At 42.3% G+C, this 23297-nt stretch overlaps 1 protein-coding gene across 8 annotated transcripts in view; it reads left to right on the forward strand.

Moving 5' to 3' along the window:
• Window positions 1-23297, forward strand: part of GHR (growth hormone receptor) — a 269285-nt gene that overhangs the window by 226624 nt on the left and 19364 nt on the right. For all 8 annotated transcript variants that reach the window (XM_060634531.3, XM_060634530.3, XM_060634536.3 and 5 more), the window contains 3 exons: window positions 10853-10982; window positions 18036-18208; window positions 23059-23237. In XM_060634531.3, coding sequence (XP_060490514.3) covers window positions 10853-10982; window positions 18036-18208; window positions 23059-23237 — 482 coding nt within the window. The remainder of the gene's footprint in view (window positions 1-10852; window positions 10983-18035; window positions 18209-23058; window positions 23238-23297) is intronic.

Raw genomic sequence — 23297 nt, forward strand, 5'->3', positions numbered from 1 at the left:
TTATAAGCAGGTGTTCATTGATTTGTTTGTTGAATAAATGAACGCATCAATAACTGAGTGGTGAATGTAGTGGTTAATCCTACAACCAAAAAACTTTGGTGTGCGCACTACAAAAGACCATGTTTTATTGCATCTGAAACTCCAAACTTTGGAAATGAAATTACGTGATAGAATATATCATTATCAGCGAGGATGAAGTGACCTCAGCAAAATTACAAGATGGGGAAAATAAAGTCTCATTTGTCAGTTGGTTTCTTCTGGCAGTAGAAGGCTTCCCTTAAACTTCAGGAGGTTCATATTTTTCAGTGACAGAGATTTGATGTTGGCAAAGCACTGCCATACTTTTAGGCTTGGATTAGAATGTCCCCACACTTACTTTTTCCTCCTGTTCCTGGCCAACAACTTGCATATGAGAACCAGACAAGAGGCTCCAGCAGTGAAAAACAAGCACAATGCCTTCTGGGCTCAGAAGGAAAAAGATGTAAGTCAGCAGTTCTTAAATTCTGCTACACTTTAAAATCACTAGGGAGCTTTTGGGACACCTAGGTGACTCAGTTGGTTAAGGGTCCAACTCTTCGTTTTGGCTCCGGTCATGATCTCACAGTTTCATGGGTTCAAGTCCCAAGTCGGGCTCTGTGCTCTCAGCACAGAGCCTGCTTGGGATTCTCTGTCTCTCTCTCTCTGTCTCTCTGTCTCTCTCTCTCTCTCTCTCCTCCCCTGCTCATGCTTTCTCTGTCTCTCTCAAAATAAATAAATAAAATTTTTAAAAAATAATAATAATAAATAATAAATAATAAAATCACTGGGGAGCTTTTAAAAATCCAAAGACCAGATAATTAAATTGATAATTCTATAAATTACCTTCCAGTTGAAGCCTGGAACTCAGGCATCGGCATTTTTTTAAACCCCAGGGGATTCCAGCATGTAACAGGTTAACTCTGCCTATAGACTCTTCAGCTACTGTTTTTCAGGAATTGGGATAATCTCATTAAAAAGATGGGGTGCCTGGGTGGCTCAGTCAGTTAGGCTCTGACTTAATTTCAGCTCAGGTCATGATCTCATGGTTCATGGAATCAAGCCCCGCGTGGGGCTTTGCGCTGACAGCGCGGAGCCTGCTTGGGATTCTCTCTCTCCCTCTCCACCCCTCTCCCACTCACATGCATGACATACGCCCTGTCTCTCTCAAAATAAATTAATAAAGTTAAAAAAAAAAAAAAGAACCTGACAGCCCCATTCGCAATTACTTTAAATTTCATCCAGGATATTTTCATAGGACCGAAGGATTCAGTGGTGTCTTCTGTTCAGTGAGTTGGCGATCCCTCTTGTGTCACGGCAACGTTAAAGTTAAAATTCATTAAAATTAATGAAAAGCGATTTTCAGATTGAAAAGGTAAGGCTTAGAAAACATAAAAATTAAATTATATGTAATAAATCTTAGAGTAAGTATAACTTCTTGCTTTAAAAAGTTTAGATAGATTTTCTTATTGAGATAAAATTCACATTAAGAAATTGCCATTTTAACCATTTAAAAGTAGGTTTTGGTGTATTCACGGTGTTGTGTAGCCATCACCACCATCAGTTCAACTTTGGCACGAAACCCCGTACCCATTAGTAGTCACTTCCAATTTCCCTTCCCCTCATTTCCTGGCAACTACTAATCTGCTTTCTGTCTCTATGAATTTGCCTATTCTGGACATTTTCTATAAATGGAGTAATGTAATTAATACGTACCCTTTTGTGTCTGGCTTCATTCGTGTAACAAAACGTTTTCAAGCTTGATCCATGGCGTAGCACGTTATCAGTACTTTATGCCTTTTTATGGCTAAATGATATTCTATGATATGTTTATGCCACATTTTGTTTGTCTGCTCATCAGCTGACAGACATTGGGTTGCTTCTACTTTTCATTATTAAGACTAATGCTACTATGAACATACTTGTGCAAGTTTTTCTGTGAACGTATGTTTTCATTTCTGTTGGGCGTACATATATCTGGAAGTAGAATTGCCGGGTCATAAGGTAACTCTGTTTAACTTTTTGAAGAACTCCTAACTGTATTTCTGTGGTGGCCGTACTATTGTACATGCTGTCCAGAAGCTCCACCTACTCCAGTTAGTTAATCCTCCTGCTTTATATTTTAATTATGTGATTATATTATCTTTAATATTTGATTCTGTTGTGTCATATGTTTATAACATGTAATTTCTATTATAAATATAATGTATAATTTCTATTATAAATACATTTGTAATATATATAATCCAACATATTTGATTATGTAATTATTTGATATTTATCTAGGTTGTCCCTTACCTTAACCAAACAGAGAATAGATTTTATTGAATGTAGGGCTAATTGTTACTTGGACATCTCAAAACCATGCTATATGGAATCTTTTTTTTTTTTTTTTAATAATGAAACTATGGCAATTCTTTGTCCTAGGTCAGTTCTGCAGGGCAGTAAATGTGTATCTTTGAAGTGATGTTCCTGTTTCTACCTTCCAGCAGGCTACACTGTTGGAACTTAGGGCTGCTTATAGCTGCCTTGGCACGTCTCTCTCTCTAGCCAGAGGAAAAAAACACCAAGGAAAATAGTGTCCCTGTCATTCCACCAAGAAGCCCTGTGAGTCTTAAGAGAATTGATGAAATCTAGGGAGAAGAGAGAAAGTTTTAAATTAGCTAGAGAAGTATATGATCACTCTGTCCAGGACAATTAAATGAAATAATGTGAAAACACTAAGTAAGCTAAATGCACCAGCTACGTGCTATTGACAAGAAAGGAAAGAGGAGAAAGATGATTGATTAACGCCCCTGAGTGTTGAAAACCAGGATTAATCATGTTCAATCGTTAAGTACCTAAGAAGGGAAGTAAATTCAGTACATTTTATAAAGTATTCCATGAAAACCAAATAAAGCAACAGAAAGTAAGTTTTGGCAAAAAGATAAATGCTTAAGTGCTGGTAGTAGTAGGTGACACTCTTTTCTGACATTGCCATCCACATGAGCTGCCTGTAGACTCTGTTCAGGTCTATGTCCTGGAAGACGGCGTGTGCCAAAAACACTTTTCCAAGATACTAACGACTTGCCATTCAGTTCAGTTGACTTGACATTCATCCTAAAGTACCTGGACATGATCACCAAGCTTTTATTTTAGTCAGCCCTACAATTTTTTTAATGCACCAAGAATCCATTTTTAAAAGCGTACTAGAGTTTAATTTGAAATAGAAAGAAAAAGATGAACATTTCAGGAAAGAACTTGGGAACCCTTGTTCTCAACTCTGAAACAGTAAGTACCTAAGCAGAAGATTTTACAGCTGTGCTTTCCTCAGTGCCTCGGAGAACCATAAAGGAAAGCAACTATGAAGGTGAATTCCTTACATTCAGTATTGTCCAACATGAAATACTGTATTAAATTTTTTTGCCAATTTCTACCATTAATTCACGGCCTTTTGTGCCAATAGCCTACGCAAACTCAGTGTTTGTGGTTTCATAACTACTTGGCAATGGCATAGGTTAAAAACAAAAGCCTACCAGTTTTCTTTAATGTGCTCTTTAACATTATGTTATCTATAAAGTAGTTCAGTGACTTTTGACAATAGTGATCAACCAGGAAGTTTACAGATTTCTTTTACCATATTTTGACCAGCATCCATCAAGGACATGACCTTCAGTGAAAGGGAGTGTGTATAAGGAGGAATCACTGATTTCCTAAAGCTCTTCAGATAGAAGAGCACTTTGTAAATGACAGAAGTACTTTGGAAAAAGATATGTGGCCTCAAAGCAGAGCTTCAAAAGGGAGGACCCCCACAAGCGGTGGGGGGGAGGCTTAGTCCTCTGAATCTGTTTACAAGTACTGTGTAAAACCCAGGACCCCTCAGTACAGAACCCCATCCCCAGGAAGCCCCAGCAAATACTTCCAGGCTGGATTCCTCTACAGATAAATGAAATGGAAAACCTTAAAAATATGATTCAACCACCCAGCCCATTCCATTCAGGGTGGCTTTGGCTCAGAGAGTTGAAATAGTTGGAGGGACTCCATGACAGAACCAGAACTCTCCAAATTCCAATTCAGCCCTCTTCTGTTTTAATGGGCTTTTTCTGAAAAGATCATTGCCAAGAAGCTGATAACACTTGTGCCACGGGTACCCAGGTCACTAGAGAAAAGCATCACGTAGCATTCTCAGTGTTCCAGAGATCCTCTTGGGCCAGCCCCACAGTGCCTGCCTGAGGTGCCCCTAATTTTCCTTCCTGCTGCTTCTTCATAGACTTACAGCATTCTTTTTTAACTGCTTCTCAAGAAAACACAGAGAAAGGCTGTGCTTGGATTTTTTTTATTTCAATACTAATATATAATAATATAGCAACATCTTCTAGTTATCTAGAACTCAGACTTCAGTAGTTATGACTATCTAGAAGATAACCACAGAAAATCACCTCTAAACCGTGAGGGAAATAGCTGTCACGATATGACCACATACACTTCATATGTGTTAACTAGCACTAGTGGACTTATGATTACATGTAAAATGCAGGATAAATTTCAGATCTAGCAGCATGCTCAGCATTTGCTCTTCATAGGTAGCAACAGTTAACAAACCATAAATTGGCAGTCCCAGCTGACTGCGAGCATGGAAACAATAACCACAGCAAACACTTATATGATGATTACTCGTAGCAGAGCTCAGATCTACCAAAAAGGACCCAAAAGGCATTTGGTCCAATGTATGTCATGCTTCTCTCTCATTGTAATATTTCCTCTTTCATGATGTGGTCCAGTGGATGTTCCACATTTCGGGGCAGATGACTGCTGAGTGCCTTCCAGTCCACAACCCAGAGCTCTCTGAAGAAGGTTGTCCTTTCCCACCAACCTTCCCCTCCTCTTCTTCCCTTTCCCCTAACACCCAGCACCAAGCCAACTTTGGGAACTGGCGTGAGATTTCCTTTGTTTTTGTTTTTTCTTTGTCATGAGTAGAGGATAGAAAAGCATGTCTGATGAGGGAGAGTAAGAACACAAGACTTCTTCAGTGTGTAACTGCTACTTGACATTCTCGCTCTGCATACTGTCAGGAAGATCATCTCCCCCCAAGGGGAGAGCCACTGGCCAGTGAAGAGGGGAGCCGACCTTGGCCACCCCAGCTGGTCTGACTGGCAGAATCAGCCATGGTCACTGTCAACGGTGACGTGTTGCAACCAGAGGGACCTCCAGCTCCCTCTGACACTGTTCTTCTATCATTGCAGTTTGAACACATTGTCATTCGATCATCATTTAAAGACGTGAATTTGGTCAAACCCTCTTCAAGCTTTCTAAATGATAACTGCAGTAGGAATACCAGTTTAACTTCTTAATAATTCCCCTTACCATTTTATAGTCTTATCAGAAGTTTAGGCAGGATTAGCATTGAGACATGTACCATTTGTGCACCTGTTTAAAATATCTCTTAGTTCTCCAGTGCTCGTCATGAAGGATTATTTTACTCTTTTGAGGTGAAAGTTAATATTCATATCTTTCCCACACCCTCCTGTATGAAGCTCATGGGAGTTTACACCAGGTGTCACTCTTTTTTTATTTTTAAGCTCTGCGCCCAGTGTGGGGCTTGAACTCACGACCCCAAGATGAAGAGCTGCATGCTCTACCAACTGAACCAGCCAGGTGCTCAAACCAAGAGTTACTCTTGATACAAAGCTCTGCTAGAACTGATCAGAGAACCTAATAATGTATAAAGCCAACTTTTCAGTGCTTACTTATAACTTTATTTCTCTACATGGCTCTCAGCCTGTGCCATTGCAAACACATGGGGACCTTTTAAAAATTGTGATAACCAGGGGCGCCTGGGTAGCTCAGTCAGTTAAGCGTCTGACTTTGGCTCAGATCATGATCTCAGTGTTCGTGGGTTCAAGCCCTGTGTTGGGCTCTGTGCTGACAGCTCAGAGCCTGGAGCCTGCTTCGGATTCTGTGTCTCCCTCCCTCTCTCTGTGTCTCCGTCTGTCTCTCAAAAATTAATAAACATTGAAAAAAAATTTTTAAATAGTGATAACCTGGCTGCACCCCAGACAAATTGACTCAAGTCTCTGGGAGTAGGCCAAGGCATCAGTATTTTTTAAAGCTCCCCTGTTGATTCCACTGTGCAATTACAATTAGGAAATGCTGCTCTTAGGGCTTGCCAGGTTACTGATTTCTGAGAATTGAATTAAGAGCACATCTGAGCTTGTCATTTTTCCCTTCTGGGAATTTTTTGAGAAGCCAGAGAAAATTGTCTAACAAAAAAGCTACTATTTTTTTGCTAGTTCTGACTTTAGACCTAAAATCACACACTACCTGTATTTCAGTCTCACCTCTGCTTCCTACAGCAGTATAAACATGGGCAACTCACTTCTCTAAACTCCAGTTTTTCACCCATCTCTAAGTGGATATAATGCCCACCTTCTGTAATTATTGTTAGTATTAAAGGAGACAATATATGTAAAGTATTCAACATGATATAAGATGGAAGGTGATGTATGTAACATGGTAATTATAACTAAAATAAATATGGAGTTGCAAGTCAAAATCCACATTTTCAAAATAAAGGCTCCAAAGAGAAAATAAAAATAAATACCAAATCTGTTCTCAAGATTTTGAGTGCTGATCAGTGTTGATACTAACATTTCTTCAAAATGTGGGACCACTCGAGTTAGAATACTCAATTCTTCTAGTAAGGGCTGAAGGTAGGCTCTCTTGTGAAGTGCAGCATTCTTTACAGAGATACTATAAATGGATATTGAACTACATTGTCTCTAGATTTAGGCTAAAAAAAAAAAACCATGAAAGAGCAGGAATTATACTAGTTCAAAATTATTGTTTGTGGCTCATCAGAGAGGACCTGAGAATGTATAATAGCCATTTGTTGTCTTTATAATGAAATGTAAAACAAGCTTCTGGAGGGCCTGGGTGGCTCAGTCAGTTGCATCCGATTCTTAATTTCCGCTCGGGTCATGATCTCACTGTTCATGAGTTTGAGACTCACTCCAGCTCCGTGCTGACAGTGCAGAGCCTGTTTGGGATTCTCTCTCTCTCCCTCTCTCTCTGTGCCCCTGCCCTGCATGTATGCATGTGCACTTTCTTGCTCTCTCTCTCTCTCTCTCTCTCTCGCTCTCTCTCTCGCTCTCTGTCTGTCTCAATATAAATAAATAAACTTAAAAAAAAAGGCAAGCTTCTACTAGGATTTTCAGAGATAATCAGAGAGGTGCTCATTTTAAGTTTAGGCCAGTACATCTTAGACTTGGAAAAACCTCAGCATGACACTAAGGAGCTGAACATTAGAAATGCCAGCTATATTCAGCCACAGTAGTAACAGCTGAAGCAGGAAGCAACAGAGAAGGAGCTAAGCAGCCAGCTACACTACAGTTCTTCTTGCCTCCAACAGAGAAATTACATACTTCCCCACACGCACTGTGAGGCATTCCATTTGCTAAGAAAAGTGGCTTATGCCATTGTTGAACACCACTTCCAAGTTCTAATATATTGGATTCATTTATTCAGTATAAATAAAATTCAGCTAATATTATTCCCTATCCTTCCTCCAAATTAACCCATCAGCTGGGACTTCTGCTACTCAGACTCTCAGAAGGCTGCAAAGTGCCAGCTGGGGCTTGGTCTCATCTGAGGCCAGACTGGGGAAGGATCAGCTTCCATCCTTGCTTGTGTGGTTGCTGGCAGGATTCAGTTCTTCAAGGGTTGTTAGACTAAGGGCCTCATTTTCTTGCTAGTTATTGGCCAAAGGCCACTCTCAGTCCCTTTTCATGTGGTTCTCACCAACACAGCAGCTTTCTTCATCAAAACCAAGAAGAATGAAAGTCTGCTGAGGTGGAAGCCACAGTTTTCATAGTCTAATCACAGATACAACATCCCCTCGATGCTGCCACATTCTGTAGATTAGATTAGCAAGTTATTCAAGGAGATGAAATACATAAGCTTATAAATGATAGGAAGCAGGGATCATTGGGGCCATTGAGAATTAGTCCTGTCTACAGCACTTAGCAGGACATACCCATGTGGAAGGAAGGAAGGAAGGAAGGAAGGAAGGAAGGAAGGAAGGAAGGAAGGAAAAGAAAGAAAAGAAAGAAAGAAAGAAAGAAAGAAAAGAAAAGAAAAGAAAGAAGAAAAGAAGGAAGGAAGGAAGGAAGGAGGAAAAGAAAGGAGGAAGGTAGGGAAAGGAGGGTGGACCGTGAAAATACACACCAAAAAAAGACAAGTTAAAAATAGCTTTGCTGCACTAGGTCTGTATCTGAATGCCTGTGTAGACACACACTTCATCACATTAGCACCACAACCAGAAATCTCCTATTTCTTATGTATAATGAGAAGATAATACAGGGCTTTCTATACATCTGGAGTTAAAAGGAAACAGAATAAACAAGAGTACTATGTTTAAGTAAGAAAAATGTGTTTTAAATTAAATTTTTTAAGTTTTTTTCTCCCCAGCTAACAAAGTTTTGGGTTTTTTTTTTTCCTTTCTGTTTCAAGTTTTTGAGTTGGGTTTACTATTCTTGCCATGATGTGGCAGGCTTGTGGCACAGAGAATAGAAGAAACTGAGTAGTGTTTCCTTTTGGTGCTCTCTGGTTGTTTCAAATGCCAAAATTACGTTTTGGTTGTGTACATTGTTATTAGTGGTGGTATATGTCATTTCATTGTAAAAATGAAGTTGTAAAGTACCTTGGATCTCATCTCTTCCAGCCTCTCTATTGAGGAGCCTGAGGCCCCAACAGCTTGGGAAGAACAGGGCTAAATAGTATCAGAGCCAGGACTAGAACACGGATCTCTCACTTTGCAACCCAGCACATTTCCTCTTCTTGCCTTGCATGCAGAGGAGTAGTCACAATATGCAAGACTCTCCTCACACCTGCAGGAATTAAAAGTAGTGGTGGCTTAAATATGTTTTATGAATTACTTATTTTCTGGAAGGATCTGAAAATACCCTTTTCAGTGCTTCAGCTAATAGAAAAAGGAACTTTTCCAGATACTCTACCGTATAATAGGTGCTTACCTAACAAAACACACACCCTGTTCACTATATTCACTTGTAGCAGCTCACACAGGCTCCTACACTTCAGTGCTCTCAGGGGGGTTCTTAAATGCTGACCACCTAGAGAGGGCTGACCAGCTGCCCTTGGTACCAAGCAGATCCTATCCATTCCCCAAAACTCTGTGAATCCCTTAGCTAATACAGGAAAAGGAATATTTCTTACAACAATATGACCATGGAATTTTATTAATAAAGACATTCTGCCACCCCTATCTGCAGATAGGTCGCAGGACCTATCTGCAACTCAGGATTTCCTGAAGATTCATTTTCTTGTGGCCAGACTATTTGGGGCAGCAGGTGTTCAGAAACAAGGACACATTTCCCCAGCCTGAGCTTCTTTGCTGCATAAATATGGGTGTTAGTGGAAGGAGGATGGGGCCTCTATTTCCCAGCCCATTATGTCCTTACCCTGCTCATTTTTCTACATGGGACTCCCCCTCCCCCCAGCCCCCACCAGAAGGGAAATTCCATAAGGACCAGAATGCTAGCAGTTTTGTTTCCTGCTCTACTCTTGGAAGAGAACCTGGCACTAAGTAGATGTTTAGTAAGTGTTTGTCGAGTGGATGGTTGAATGATGGATTTATTTAGAAGGTTTATAACATCCCATTCATTACGAGGTTGACAAAGGAAAAAAAGGAGGCATGTTTTGGTTCAGAACACCAGATGTGAACCTGGAACTTGGAATCAGGAATTTTTATGTGTTTGGTTGCATGCTGTTTATTTTTAAAGTATATTTTAAAGTATTTATAAAGATACTTTAAAATTAAGAGCCTCCCTGTTGCTCAGGGATGAGAGCTTTAGATCAGAGAACAAATGTATTAAGTTTACAGTATAATTGAAGTAGAATCAGATAAGGAGAGGAAAAAAAGAAAAAAGAAACTTGGCTGTCTCCAAAAAAGGCCATGGAAGTCAGAGAACAATGAGAATTGATATACAAAAGTCGGTTTTGCCTCAGACTTGTCTGCTGCAGATTTCGTAGATGCAGAGGAGTTTGGGCTAATATCCTAACACTTAGGGGCAGTCATCACTTCCCAAACTAGAGTTGACACATATGTATGCATGAATTTTTTAGTCATCATCTATTTAATGCATGTAATGGCTGAATCTTTTAAAAGAATGCAAACCTAAGTGGCTTTTTATCAAACAATCCATAAAGGGAGGAAGGACCCTATAGTGGAAGCTGTGATCCCACGCCACATCCTTTGTCCCACCTGATGTCAGTGCATGCATCTGTGGTGGACAGTCGCCATCATGAACATTGCCGGGACATTTCAGGTGCCTGCCCAGGCCTCTCCCAAGTCAGGCAGGACCTTCAGCCCATGTGCAGGTGCATGAACACCCCCAGGGTAGCCTTCAAGCAATGGGTGGTGGGAGTTGGTGGATAAACAGCCCAGCCTCCCATCCTTCTCTAGGACACACTCTACAGCTTTTCAGAGGGTCCACTGTGGAGTTGGGCCCTAGCTGGCCACTATGGTAACTCTCCCCTTCCCACTCCTCCTTGCCCTTACTTCCTGTCCCTAGGGTCACCTTCCAAATAAACCTTCTCTCTAGCTCTGGCTTCTTAAATAGGCCCTAAAAAATAATGTTTGCAATGAAGACAAAACAGTTTGCTCCTGGAATCAAGAGCTGACAGAGAAATAACTGGCAGGCAACAAGCTCTGAAACTGTGACCCAGGAAAAGACTGTGTCTAGAAAAAGTGGTTCTTCTTTACCACTTTAAATAGGTGTTTTATTAGGACCATACATTACCCTCCTGATTTCATGCTTTGCCTTTTCTGTTTACTCTGCAGATTCTTCTGGGAAGCCTAAGTTCACCAAGTGCCGTTCACCTGAACTAGAGACTTTTTCATGCCACTGGACAGATGGGGTTCGTCGTGGCTTCAAGAGCCCAGGATCCACACAGCTGTTCTATATTAGAAGGTGCAGCCTTCATGCCTTTCTGACTTTTTCCTCCATGGATTTTCTGATGAAAGTATACTGAACTGCATGCAGTGGTGGAGATGGAAATAATTTATTTTGATGACTTAAATGTATTCAGTCAAAAATTATTAATTAAGCCCTTTCTACGTGTTTAGTACTATTTAGGCACTGGAGATATGGCATTGATTACAAAAAAAAGGTAAAGGCCCTAGACTCATGGGCTTCATTTCCAATTGGGGAAGACAGACAATAAAAAATTTAAAAATAAATGTCAGCTGGTAATATGGGTTATTAAGAAAAGTAAAAGCCAGAAAGAGGATAAAAAGTGTCCACGCTGTATATGAGTACATGCATGTGCATGAGAGTGTCTGAGGGTGAGTGTGTGAAAGTGAGTGAGCATATGTGTGAGTCCGTGAAAGTGTAGGTGCAAGAGCGAATATGCATGAGTGTGTGTGGAGTGTGTACAAGTGTGTGTGCAAGAGGGTGAATAGTATGTACATGTGAGAATGTGTGAAAGTGGGTATGTGGATGTGCAAAATGTGTGAATGTGTAAACATATGTGAGATAGTATGTGAAAGTGTCGATAAGTGTGAGTGTATGTGTGTGTATGTGTGTGTGTGTGTGTGTAGGGAGCTTGGTGATACTTTAGATGAGGAGGTCACAGTGGGCCTTGCTGGCGTGTCGTATTATAGCAGAGACATAAGTGAAGTGAGAGAGGCCACATGAATATCTGCAGGGGCGGGGGGAGGAACTGTTCAGGCAGAGGATATTGCAAGTGCAAAGCTCCTGAGGCTGAGCTGCTGGAGGAAAGCAGGAGGCCAGCAAGAATGGCACAAGCTTAGACGTAGGGATGCGATGTTTGAAGACGTCAGAAGGTTAGCCAGAGCCAGACTGTGCCAAGCCTTGCTGGTCACGGCCGGGCTTTGAATCTGACTTTATCTGTGGTGGGCTTTTAGAAGAGATGTATGTTTTGAAAGACTCAGCTTGGTTTCTATGTAAAAATGGACAATGCTCCTGTTAAATTAGTTATACTCAGTAAGGAACTGTAATCCTTTTCCGTTCCATTTTGACTGGTTGTCTTGCAAAACGACAGAGGAAGAGTGAAAACAGAGTCTCTCGGTATCATCACCACCCAAGTTGTTTATTTCTGACTTCTCCCCTAGAATTATTTCCCTTTCTGTTCACTCTTACGTTGTCCCTTTTTGCTTTTTTAAAATTTTTAGGTTCAAACACTTTATCATTTCCCCTTTTCCACCCAACTCCCAGGGAAGGCCCAAGCCGAGAGGTAAGGTTAGCCAGGACCCTTTACCCCAGGGTGGGGGTGTTTATCAGTCCAAGGAGGATGCCATCTACCCCCACTGAGGAGTGGGGAAAGGGAGTGAAGATGCGGTGAGCAGTTCAGGACATGGGCTCAGGGCCAACAAAGCCACATCTCAGCCTGGCTGGCACTCACTGCAGACACCAGGCAAAGTAGTTTGTTCACAACTCAGTCACCTCATTTGCAAAACGGAGATCACAGACCTGGTCTCATGACGTCTTGTGAGGATGTTTTAGATAATACATGAAACACGCTTACCACAGTGCTTGGCACATTGTACATACTCAGCAAGTGGTAGCTGCTATTATTGTTTATAATATAGTAATCCTTTAAAATAATAATGATACAGAAATCCAATGCCTGCGCTTACCAAATTGACTTTTGATTCTTTACTATTAGTGATTATTGATGTGCTCTAAGACCATTTTTAGCGCAAAACTGGGTACTCGATTTACAAATAAATACTTTGAGTTAGCAACCCCTACTGGCCTTCCCCACTTCCCGGGTGTGAGAGCAGTCTCCTGGATGTACCCACGGAAGTGACAAGGTTGGGCACCAAATGCACTTTTTCTCTGTTATGGCTGACCCTACAGAGAGGTAGGGGCCAAGAGGCTAGGCTGGATTGTGTGAATACAGTCAGACAGGAAGCGTATATGTTTGGTAACTCTCTTGAATGCCTGTTGAATTGACTGTTGAGTGAAGAGAGATTTTGGAGGTACAGTTCTTCTGTTTTTGCCTCAGAAACAGAGAGCCAACTCAGTGGAAACAAAACAAGTTATTTGTGCAGGCACAATGAGCTAAACGGGATAAAGAAATAGCAGAGTCGGGCCCATTTTATGAAAACGGGTTATTACCACCCCAATAGTCTCCAAATCTGAACGTGAGCAAAAAGATAACCCGAAAGGTAGAAAGCCCTCACAAATATGTATCTGTTCCTTACCCTCTTCTGTCAGGGTCACAGACCTTTGCCTCCAGGCCTCCTCTGCCCACCCTCGGGCTCTCAGCACCCCGGTTCCAAACCCTGGCTCTGTGCTGAGATGCCACGGAAAGTGTGACCAGGTGGCAGGGAAACCGGAACATATTCGGAAGGATGTCATTAACTGTTGCCCTAATGGAGTTTGGGATCCCAGGGGAAAAAAATTGTCACATCTTCAACCTCATGATCAGAGCCAACCCAAACTTGCAAAACCAGTATTTTCTGTTTTCTCTACAAAATTGTAATTATTTTGAAGATTTAGCCAAAATAGCATAAGCCCCCACCCGGTTTATCTAGGAAGGGCAGAATCAAAGGGCCTGGAGTGTCAGGCCCAGACCACAGCGTCTAGTACACAAATGTGTTACACTTCCCATTGGCCCCCTTGCACAGAGAGGACTGTGCAAATGCACTTTCTGGCCCTTGTCGTTGTTTCTTAGAATTCAGTTCCCAGGCAACTTCTGGAAGTATAGAACCATGACCCCTCTTCCCTGACATACAACACTGTGACAGGATGTCATCCAGAACTGAAGCAGAGGGGACAGGGAGGGGCACAGAAGGGGCCCGGGCCACTGGGCTTTCCGCTTACCAGCCTGGCCTTGGTAACTAAAGCACAGAGGAGCCTAAACATGTCAGGCCGTCGACAGGATGGGCCCAGAGGCAGCCACACGCTTGGCTGGCCCTGCTCCCAGCCAGGTGAGCTGGAGGGAGGGGCAGCTGATGCGGAGCGGTCTCTGCCCCCCTGGGATGGAGGTGGTGCCAGGTCTCATCTCCGAGCTGGGAGATGACCCCACCTGAATGCAAACCACAGGCACCACAACAGGAGGCTCCAGGGAAACCTATCAGAGTTGCTATGCTCTCAGCTCCTTGCCTGCAGACGCCTTAGTTTTGAAGAAAGTGGGCGGATGTGGGAAGGCTCAGTCCCTGAGGCTGTATCCCACGCCTCTGCCCTCCCCCGTGCTCACTCCCCTCAACCAATTATCCTAGCCTTTTTTTTTTTTTTCAGTTTTTATCAGTAAGTTTCATTTAGAAATTTGGGACTTTTTTTTTTAATTTTTTTTTTAACGTTTATTTATTTTTGAGACAGAGAGAGAGCATGAACGGGGGAGGGTCAGAGAGAGAGGGAGACACAGAATCTGAAACAGGCTCCAGGCTCTGAGCTGTCAGCACAGAGCCTGACGCGGGGCTCGAACTCACAGACCACGAGATCATGACTTGAGCCAAAGTCGAACGCTAAACCGACTGAGCCACCCAGGCGCCCCATGGGACATTTTCAATACAAATGCTTACAATATATATATATATCCTAGCCTTTTAAAGGGAAGTTGATCTTCCATGCAAGGTTGTAGGGGAGATTAGAAGGGAGAAAGGGCACTATTACTTTTTTTTTTCCCAATGAAAAGGTTGAATTTTAAGCCTGAAACACATGATCTGTATGTAATGAAAATAGTCGTCCTTGGAACATAAGTGATGTTTTACTTTTAGGATTTTTCTTCCAGTTGCTAGATGGAACAGCATTTGGATAGAAAGCATTTCTTCTGCTCTTTATTCTGATTTTTACTGATGGTCTCATTGTACAGCTTTCCTTCTATTTCACAAGATAGACTAGGAACAAACGTAGTGCACTTAACTCTTAGCGGCATGACAAAGGGAGAGTAGTTTCCATATGGCTTTGCTTGCCTGCATACAAATTCAACCGGGGAAAGCAGGCAACAAAGTCTCTGTTTTGTGAGTCCATTTGTTTCTTGGGGGTTTTCTCTGTCTAAATTTAAGAGTTTAAAAAGAAGTTTTAAATATTTATTTAAAATAAAGTTCAACTTTGGTTAAAGATGGGGAGGGCATTGGGAGTCATGTTTTGAACTAACTGTTCTCAACCCACCGTGCTTAAGATAAGTGCTTAAGTTGTTTGCTCTGTGGAACTCATGGATTTGGAATAATCTAAACAAGATTTTTCATACAGTCCCCATCCCCATGGGGATGTCACAAGTTGAGAAACCTTAAAACACACAGAGCTAAACTCCCTATTACAGTCCAGACCTGACAGGCACTGTTCTACATCTTTACATTTTAATGCTAACTTTTATACTATCAACTATGCTAAATACATTTTGTATCTATGCTATTAAATAAGAGGCTCATTTCTCTGGACAGTCTTGCTAAACCATTCTCCCAAATACACTTTTATTTAGCTTGACAGTCAAGATAAAATAAACCATACTATATGTCAATGACCCACCTAGCCCTAACGTTTTAAATCCTTTTCCTATTATTCTAAACACACACACACGCACGCACACATGTCCACATATACACACAAATGTATACGTGCACATACATACACATATACACACGTACACACACATACACATACACACACGTACATGCATGTATACACACACCACTCACACTTCCCATCAGGGATGGATCTCCCTCTCATCCAAGGGTATGCAACTTTTGAGAATCTCAACCAGAGTTTAAGAAACAGTTCACGGGCCGTGTTAATCCCAAGTTCTTTCCAACAGCTGATGAGCACCTGTCTCAAGGACCCCCTCATACTGTACAAGTTTCCCCCTAGTGCCAACAGACCAGCCTGAGAAACAGCTGTAAAGAAGGAAGTGTGTGTTATCTCCCTCGTCCCTTCCTTCCGGTCCCTGCCTTCCCCACAGCCTTGTCGCTCGCTGCTACCCAGCACCCCTCCCTGAGAAGGAGTCTCACAGACCCCCCACTGTCTGGCCTACCAGCCCCAAGCACCTCAGCCTACACAAGGTCATTCCCACCTTCTTCTCATTCAGTCACAGACTCCCTGGCTTTATGTCTCCTTGACTTACAAGCCTTTTTCTCAGCTGATACCTCATGAATAATAAGCAAATAATGAATTACTCCACCCAAGTAGCAATTCTAATTTAAGAAAAGTTGTCCCGTTTATTCCATTGTCTCCTATTTCCCTCACCACACTCGTGCCCATACTTGCATACCTCAATGCCTTTGTCTACTCTGTTCCCTCCTTCCTTTCCCTGTTGCCATGTATTTGCTGGAAACACCACCTCCACCTTGAAGCCTTCCATGAACAGAGCAATCATTCCTTCTTCTGAACTTTTAGCACTATTTGTGAGCACAAACTCATGATGCTTTGTAATACAGCTTTTTAGTCATCCCTCTGAGGCAGGAGTCATTCCTTAGACACACGTGCATCCCCTTAATGTCCAGCACAGTATTTGATATATAATCAGTGCTTATTAAATATGAATGCAATGAATACAGGAGACAGAAAAAAATAAAAAGTACTCAGGTGTAATTTCTGCGTCTTCTTCTAGCCTGAAGGTAGGAATGAAATCTTATTCACCATTGTATCCACACGCGCTAGTGCCAGATGTAATGCTTCTGTAGTACTTGTATAGTAGGCCCCCCAAAGATCGCTTGCTGAACTCATTCAGTCAGTCAGTCAGAGGGATGGGACTCTGGAGAGCTGTGTCACATCCTAGCACGTGTTTGCTCTGTTCTTGCCGTGGTGGACTTGAGTCTGGGCAATCCTTGGTTGCTCTGCATTTTTGTTCAGGTCCCCATGGCAGCTGACCAGGGAATTTCCTTTCCCAAACCTCTGCTTCCTTCCACAGTGAACTTCCCAGCATCTCTTTTCCATCCAGCTCACACACCCTGCCAGTGTTTTAGGTCATCTGGGTAAATGATGCTTTCTGTAGAGTAGGACAGAAGTGAATAAATGTATGGCAGAGTGTAATTACAGAGATGTGGCTTCTCTGATTCCTTCGGTATCCTCCATGTGGCCATCTTTCCTCCATGATTTGTTGTGTTTGTCTGTTTGTGTGTTTTTATCAGATCCAAGATATAGGAAAATAGGAATTTGTTTTCTTAGAGAAAGTACAAAAAGGAACAGATAGGCAAACACATGGATTCAGTGGAGCCCATTTTGTTTCCATTTTTTATATTATAAGTAAACATTCACTCTAATTACAAAATAGAAAAAAAATTGCTTTCTAGGTTTGGAAAAATGTTTTAACTTCTGGGTTCATGGCCTTTTGTCTCGTTTATGGGTGGGGAGAAAAAGGCTGGGATTCCCATGCTTCGTAAATGTCACCTGGGTGTCCAGCTTGTTTACAGTGTTCCCAAGGCTCTTCATATACTTGAGGAAAAAACCAGGAGTATGGGAAGGAGTTCAAGACATCAGGATAACTCGCCCAAGCATAAGACAGCCTTGGGGAGACGGATAGAGGGTATAGTGATTCCGAGTAGTGTGGTAATTTTCCACCTCAAAGCCACCCAATTCTCAGTGTCACTCCTCCAGGAGAACATGCCTCCCCAGTATGTTCCACCATGAGCTGAGGAAACACCCAGTCCAAAGAGCCATTGTATTTTGGGAATCTTTACAGTTTGGGAGATGACCCTCTGGAGTGTTTTAATAAAGGAACATTTTAGACCTCCTTGAGCCTCAGAACCCTCATCTGTAAAATGTGGACAATAAAGTACCTAACCACAAATGACTTAATCTAGGAGCTGGCACTTCGTATGCAGTTAATGAACAGATGCTTTTGCTATAGTCCATGTCCCAAATGGCCTCCTCTCAGTCTGCAGACACTATGGATGATGTCCACAGATGGGGTACTTCTTGGAAATGGTGCTGCTAAAATACTTGCTTGTAAAATATTTGTGTTCCAGTTTATTGAATCTGACTGTCAGGCTCTTCGCTTTGACTTAAACTATGGCATGATGCTCGGAACAATTCATGCTCTTTTACCCTCCATTTCAGGAGCACTCAAGAGTGGACTCAAGAATGGAAAGAATGCCCCGATTATGTCTCTGCTGGAGAAAACAGCTGTTACTTTAATTCATCTTATACCTCCATTTGGATACCCTACTGTATCAAGCTAACCAGCAATGGTGGTACAGTGGATCAAAAGTGTTTCTCTGTTGAGGAAATAGGTAAATCACAGGTTTGTGTTTTATTTGACATGGCTTTAGATTAAGTAAGCAGGGAAGCCTCAATGTCCAAGTGTGTTCAAGTAGGAAGCCTTGGTCATTGTAATCTGGGTGAATGGAAGTCTGCTTTATAGGGCATGAGATCAGCCAGCGAACAAGAGAGAGAAGGCGCAGGGGACTTAAGTTGACTCTAACATAAATGACAGTAAATGTTGTCGAGAAAAGAATGGGACCCTTCCAGAGTCTTCCTTGAGGAGATCTTGAAAGCTGAATTGTGTTCTTGGGTGCCACCACAAGAGACAAACTCAGCATAGTCCCACGATTCCTTCATTCCTAATTATTCAATATGATTATTATATTCAGATCTGACATATGTTGACCTTTGATCCCTATCATTGCTATAACCAAAGCCTAGATTTTCTTTATCACAAGGCATAATAATTCTGGAACTTTATAGTTACAAAATAACCCCAAATCGGTTTAAAAACATGTTTATAAGACCTCAAGACAAACATTGGAGATAATCAGCTCAGTGAACTAAATGAAAGATCTAGACAGATTATCCCTTGCCCATCATGCGGACACAAGGGGAAATGAAACAAAACAAAACAAACAACTGTAATTGGAATTTTTATGTTTATACTAGAATAGTGTAAACAGCAAAATATAGAGAACCAAAGAAGGACTTTGAGTAGATGACATTGGTGCCTCAGAATCTATCCACAAAGTCTCATTTGTTATAGATAGAAGTTCCTTGAAGTTCCTCTGAGACGTGCTGTTCTTACAAGCTTGTGTGTGGTTTCCCAGGCATCAGCAGACTAGAAGAGGCTGAGAGAATGTGGCTAGAAGCTGCAGGCAGAAACAAGTAAATCTGATAGCCTGTCAGGGAGAAGAACAAGCAGAAAAGAGAACCCGACTGCTTAACTTGGAGAGACTATTCAGTGGCTGCCCCCAATATCAATAGATGTAGCTTTTGAATGGCTGAATAGTAGTAGTAAGAATATCGGGTCAAGACCCATGTTCTAATCCTGACCCTGCCAATAGCTAGCCCCACTCATTTCTGTGACTGGCCTTCACTGAGGGCCTGCCATGCCCTGAGCACTGTGCTGGGTATGGTGGCTACAGAATGAGTAAGATATGGTCAAGTAGGGGAGTCCAATGTGTTAAATAACCGCAGTACCGTGTCTTAGGTGCTGGACTCAAGGTGTGTGGAATATGTAGTAAGCTGAGGTAGTGGCCAAAGATACAGATGATTGACTGGGCCTGAGGGATGAGAAAGGGGTGCCCGGAAATTGTGGCAGCTCACTTCCTTCTGAAAGCCTCAGTGGGAGCTGCCAAGTATACAGGCTGGCCTGTGTCTTCCAACAACTACTAAGTTCCGGAAGTGACAAACAGCACAGAATGTTGAAGGACTCAGGAGACCTAACTGCCTCGGTTAGGCAGGCCTGACTGATCAGCCAAGAGAAATCGTAAGTGTTCCTATGTGAAATCATAAGTGTATCCAGTAAGATAAGACCGTATCTTACTGCCAAGAGGTGCATTTAAAGATATTTAAGAAGGAAAATGGCCTGGGGATAGTAATAGCTAACTAACACAAAGCCCTTACCTATGGGTTGGGTATAATAACCGTGTGAGATAGATTCTATTGTAATCCCCATTTTACAGATGATGAAACTGAGGCTCGGAGCATTTAAAGGCTAACTCAAGGTCAAACAGCTAGTAGGCAGAGCTGAGATTTGAACCTATGCAGCATAACTCCAGAGTCCATGTTCCTAATCTCAAAGTCGTGCGGTCGCATTACTAATGTCTCAGGAAAATCCGCCCTGCAGTGGAGAGAGTAGATTGGAGTAGCACGGAGCAAAGATAGAGGTTAGAAGGCTTTGTGATAACCAAGACAAAAGATGATGACAGATACTACAGCCATAGCAGGGAGGGAGGGAGCTGAGAGGGGAGACAGCAAGGAACAAGGTAAGCCTGATAGATCTTAAGATGAAAACCATGAGTCTTTTCCTCGGGCCAAGTACATCTCTAGGTGCCAGGAGAAGAAAACGTCTGCCCTCGTGGGATCTTATCCCAATAGGGGTGGAGAGAGACAAGGCTATGAAGAAAACTAACATAGGGAAGGAGAAGAGGCATGCAGGAGAGGTTGCAATTTTAATAGAGTTAGCAGAGCTGGCTTTGCTGGGAGAGAAAAAAAATGAGAGAACATTGTATCCATCTGAGGTAAAGATCAGGTCAACAAGAGGGCACAGCTAGGGTATAGCTCCTGCGGTGGGAGCTTGCCTTTGCTCACTTGAGGAACAGCGTGGTTGGGGAGGACCTGCCGCAGGGTGAGCCAGGAGGGGCCTGGAACAGGCCACATCTGAGAGAGCTGAGAGGCAAAGCTCCAGTACACCTGAAGCCATTGAAAGACTTTGGCTTCCACTTGGAGTGGGATAGGAAGGCTGTGGAGGGTTTTATATGAGTGATATGCTCTAAATCAAGTGTGAAAGTAACCACTGTGACAAGTGTATTGAGGACTGTGTTGAGAATAGACTGAAGGAGGACCAAGACCAGGGTGCCTTGGTGGCTTAGTCAGTTAAGCGTCTGACTCCTGATTTCAGCTCAGGTAATGAGCGAACAGTTTGTGAGATCGAGCCCCATGTCAGGCTCTGTGCTGACTGCATGGAACCTGCTCGGGATTCTCTCTCTCCCTCTCTCTCTCTGCTCCCCTACTCTCTCTCTCTCTCTCTCTCAAAAATAAGTAAATTTTTAAAATGAGGACAATAACAACAGGAGGAGACCGTTTAGGAGGCTAATGCAACAACATGGGTAAAAAACCCTAACGGCAGGGCTGGGTTGAGAGGTGCAGCAGTGGGCAGTGGTTGAGCTCGGAGACTGTCTTGAAAGTACAACTGACAGACTGTGGGGGTGGTAAGAGAGGGATGAGTCCCGGAAGAGCTCACTAACTTCACCCTGAACGACTGGAGGAATGGAGACACCAGCAACAGAGAGAGGGAAAGTGACAGGGGAGGGAGCATATTCTGGGGAGAGGACCAGGGCTGCCTGGGGATGTATTCAGTCTCAGGTGCTTTTCCAACATCTTGGAGGACCTGTCAAGTACAGCGTGTGGCAGTATGTACGGAGGAAAGGGAGAGGTTATTATTATGCTTGTAACAGTGATATGAGTCCACTCAAAAAACACCATGTTCAGGGCGCCTGAGTGGCTCGGTAGGTTAAGCCTCTGACTTTGGCTCAGGTCATGATCTCACAGTTACTGAGTTCGATCTCAATGTTGGGCTCTGTGCTGACAGCTCAGAGCCTGGAGCCTGCTTCAGAGTCTATCTGTCTCTCTCTCTCTCTCTCTCTCTTCCCCTCCCCCGCTCATTCTCTCTCTCTCTCTCTCTCTCTCTCTCTCTCTCTCTCTCTCTCTCTCAAAAAATAAATAAACATTTAAAAAGTGAAAAGAAAAAGACCATGTTCCATATCTTCTATTTAAAGCAGAAAGGGGAGTTTTTAAGATGAAACATGAGTAATAAGTTGAAATTTTTCCATAAAAAAACATTTGGTCTCTTAAAGTGTTAAATTTCGGCTCTCAGAATTGCTCAGTCCCCAACAAATTTAGAAGAGTGAAGCATTACTGTCGTTATTGTAGCCATACTGTGGCTCGGCTGTGTTGCAAATCCCTCCAATTTAACTTCTGAAATGTGTTCATTATTAAATTTGGATTTCCTAATTTTTTAAGTTGTGTCCACTCTACAGGGTGGGGGTGGGGGGGAAAGGGGGGGCACTATCATGCTCCTTCACAGTGAAGTCTGTTTTAACTCTGGTTAAATGCAAGAGCTTCCCCTTTTGACCACCAGTTTTTAATAGCCAGTTATGGCTCCTCAGAGCATATATTTGTAGGCTTATCTGTGGTCAGCTCTGGGGATCCAGACTTTGCAGCACTCTGGGTACCCTTCTACAAACAGTAGAAAAGAAAGTACATTTTACTCTGTATCTGCAAGTGATTTTTTAAAACCTCTGTACTGAGACATGAAGTACAGTAATTTATTGGGAACTATCTAGAACGTAAATTTAGATATGTTCCTAGCTTTGGAATCCGTATTTCTCTGCATCAACCTTTGGGAAATTGTGGTCTTTGCAGTCCTAATAAGCAGAATACAGCCGACTTACCAGAGAATGTACAATATGTCAGTAGAAACCAAGCAAAACACGATTTCAGATTGTTCACATGCAGTTAAGTAAAAGGCAGAAAACCCTGACTCCTCACCATTTGAGAGTAGAGTGCAATGCCCATCCTTCTTATGTCTAAAAAAATCATGACATGTGACTGGAGGACAACAAGCTAAGGAGCCTGTGCTGTGTTTGGAAGGATTGTTCTGGTAGCCATACAGAAGTTAATATAAGATCCTTGGCGCAGGTAATAAGCAATTTGGAATAAAAAAGATTTTTCGATCCCTGGTTCCAAAACAGCCACATGTTTAAATGCTGTAGGTCTTTCTGACTCTGTTCCTTCAGTTTTGAGTTATAATGAATTCCTTTGCCAAAATCCCAAAGCATTAATTCTTTGGGGGCTAAAAGAATTGTAAGACATGGCAGATCCTCAAGAAAAGTTTTAGGTCAGGTCGTAGACTTGAAAAGGAATTTTTTTGTAGGGGGTTTCTTCAAAGTTAAAAACAGACCGTACTCAAGTCAAAAAAAAAATGGTACCCTCTTATAAAATGAGTGTATAATAAGAATATTGAAAGAATTAGGAGTGTAAACAATAAAAATGCATGAAGTAAGTGGTCTCTTCAGAAGAAAGCACTCCATTAATACCAAGCTGTACCTGTCTTTCTCTCTGTGCACTAACTCTCTGTCGAAACGCACAGTGCAACCAGATCCACCCATTGGCCTCAACTGGACTCTACTGAACATCAGTTTAACGGGGATTCATGCAGATATCCAGGTGAGGTGGGAACCACCGCCCAATGCAGACGTTCAGAAGGGATGGATAGTCCTGGAGTATGAACTGCAGTACAAAGAAGTAAATGAGTCCCAGTGGAAAACGGTAAGATATCAGTACATATCACACTTCAAAATGCTTTGGCTTTTCTTCTTTTTATCTCAG

The sequence above is a fragment of the Panthera onca genome, chromosome A1, assembly GCF_046562875.1.
Source record: "Panthera onca isolate mPanOnc1 chromosome A1, mPanOnc1 haplotype 2, whole genome shotgun sequence".
Classification (NCBI taxonomy): domain Eukaryota; kingdom Metazoa; phylum Chordata; class Mammalia; order Carnivora; family Felidae; genus Panthera; species Panthera onca.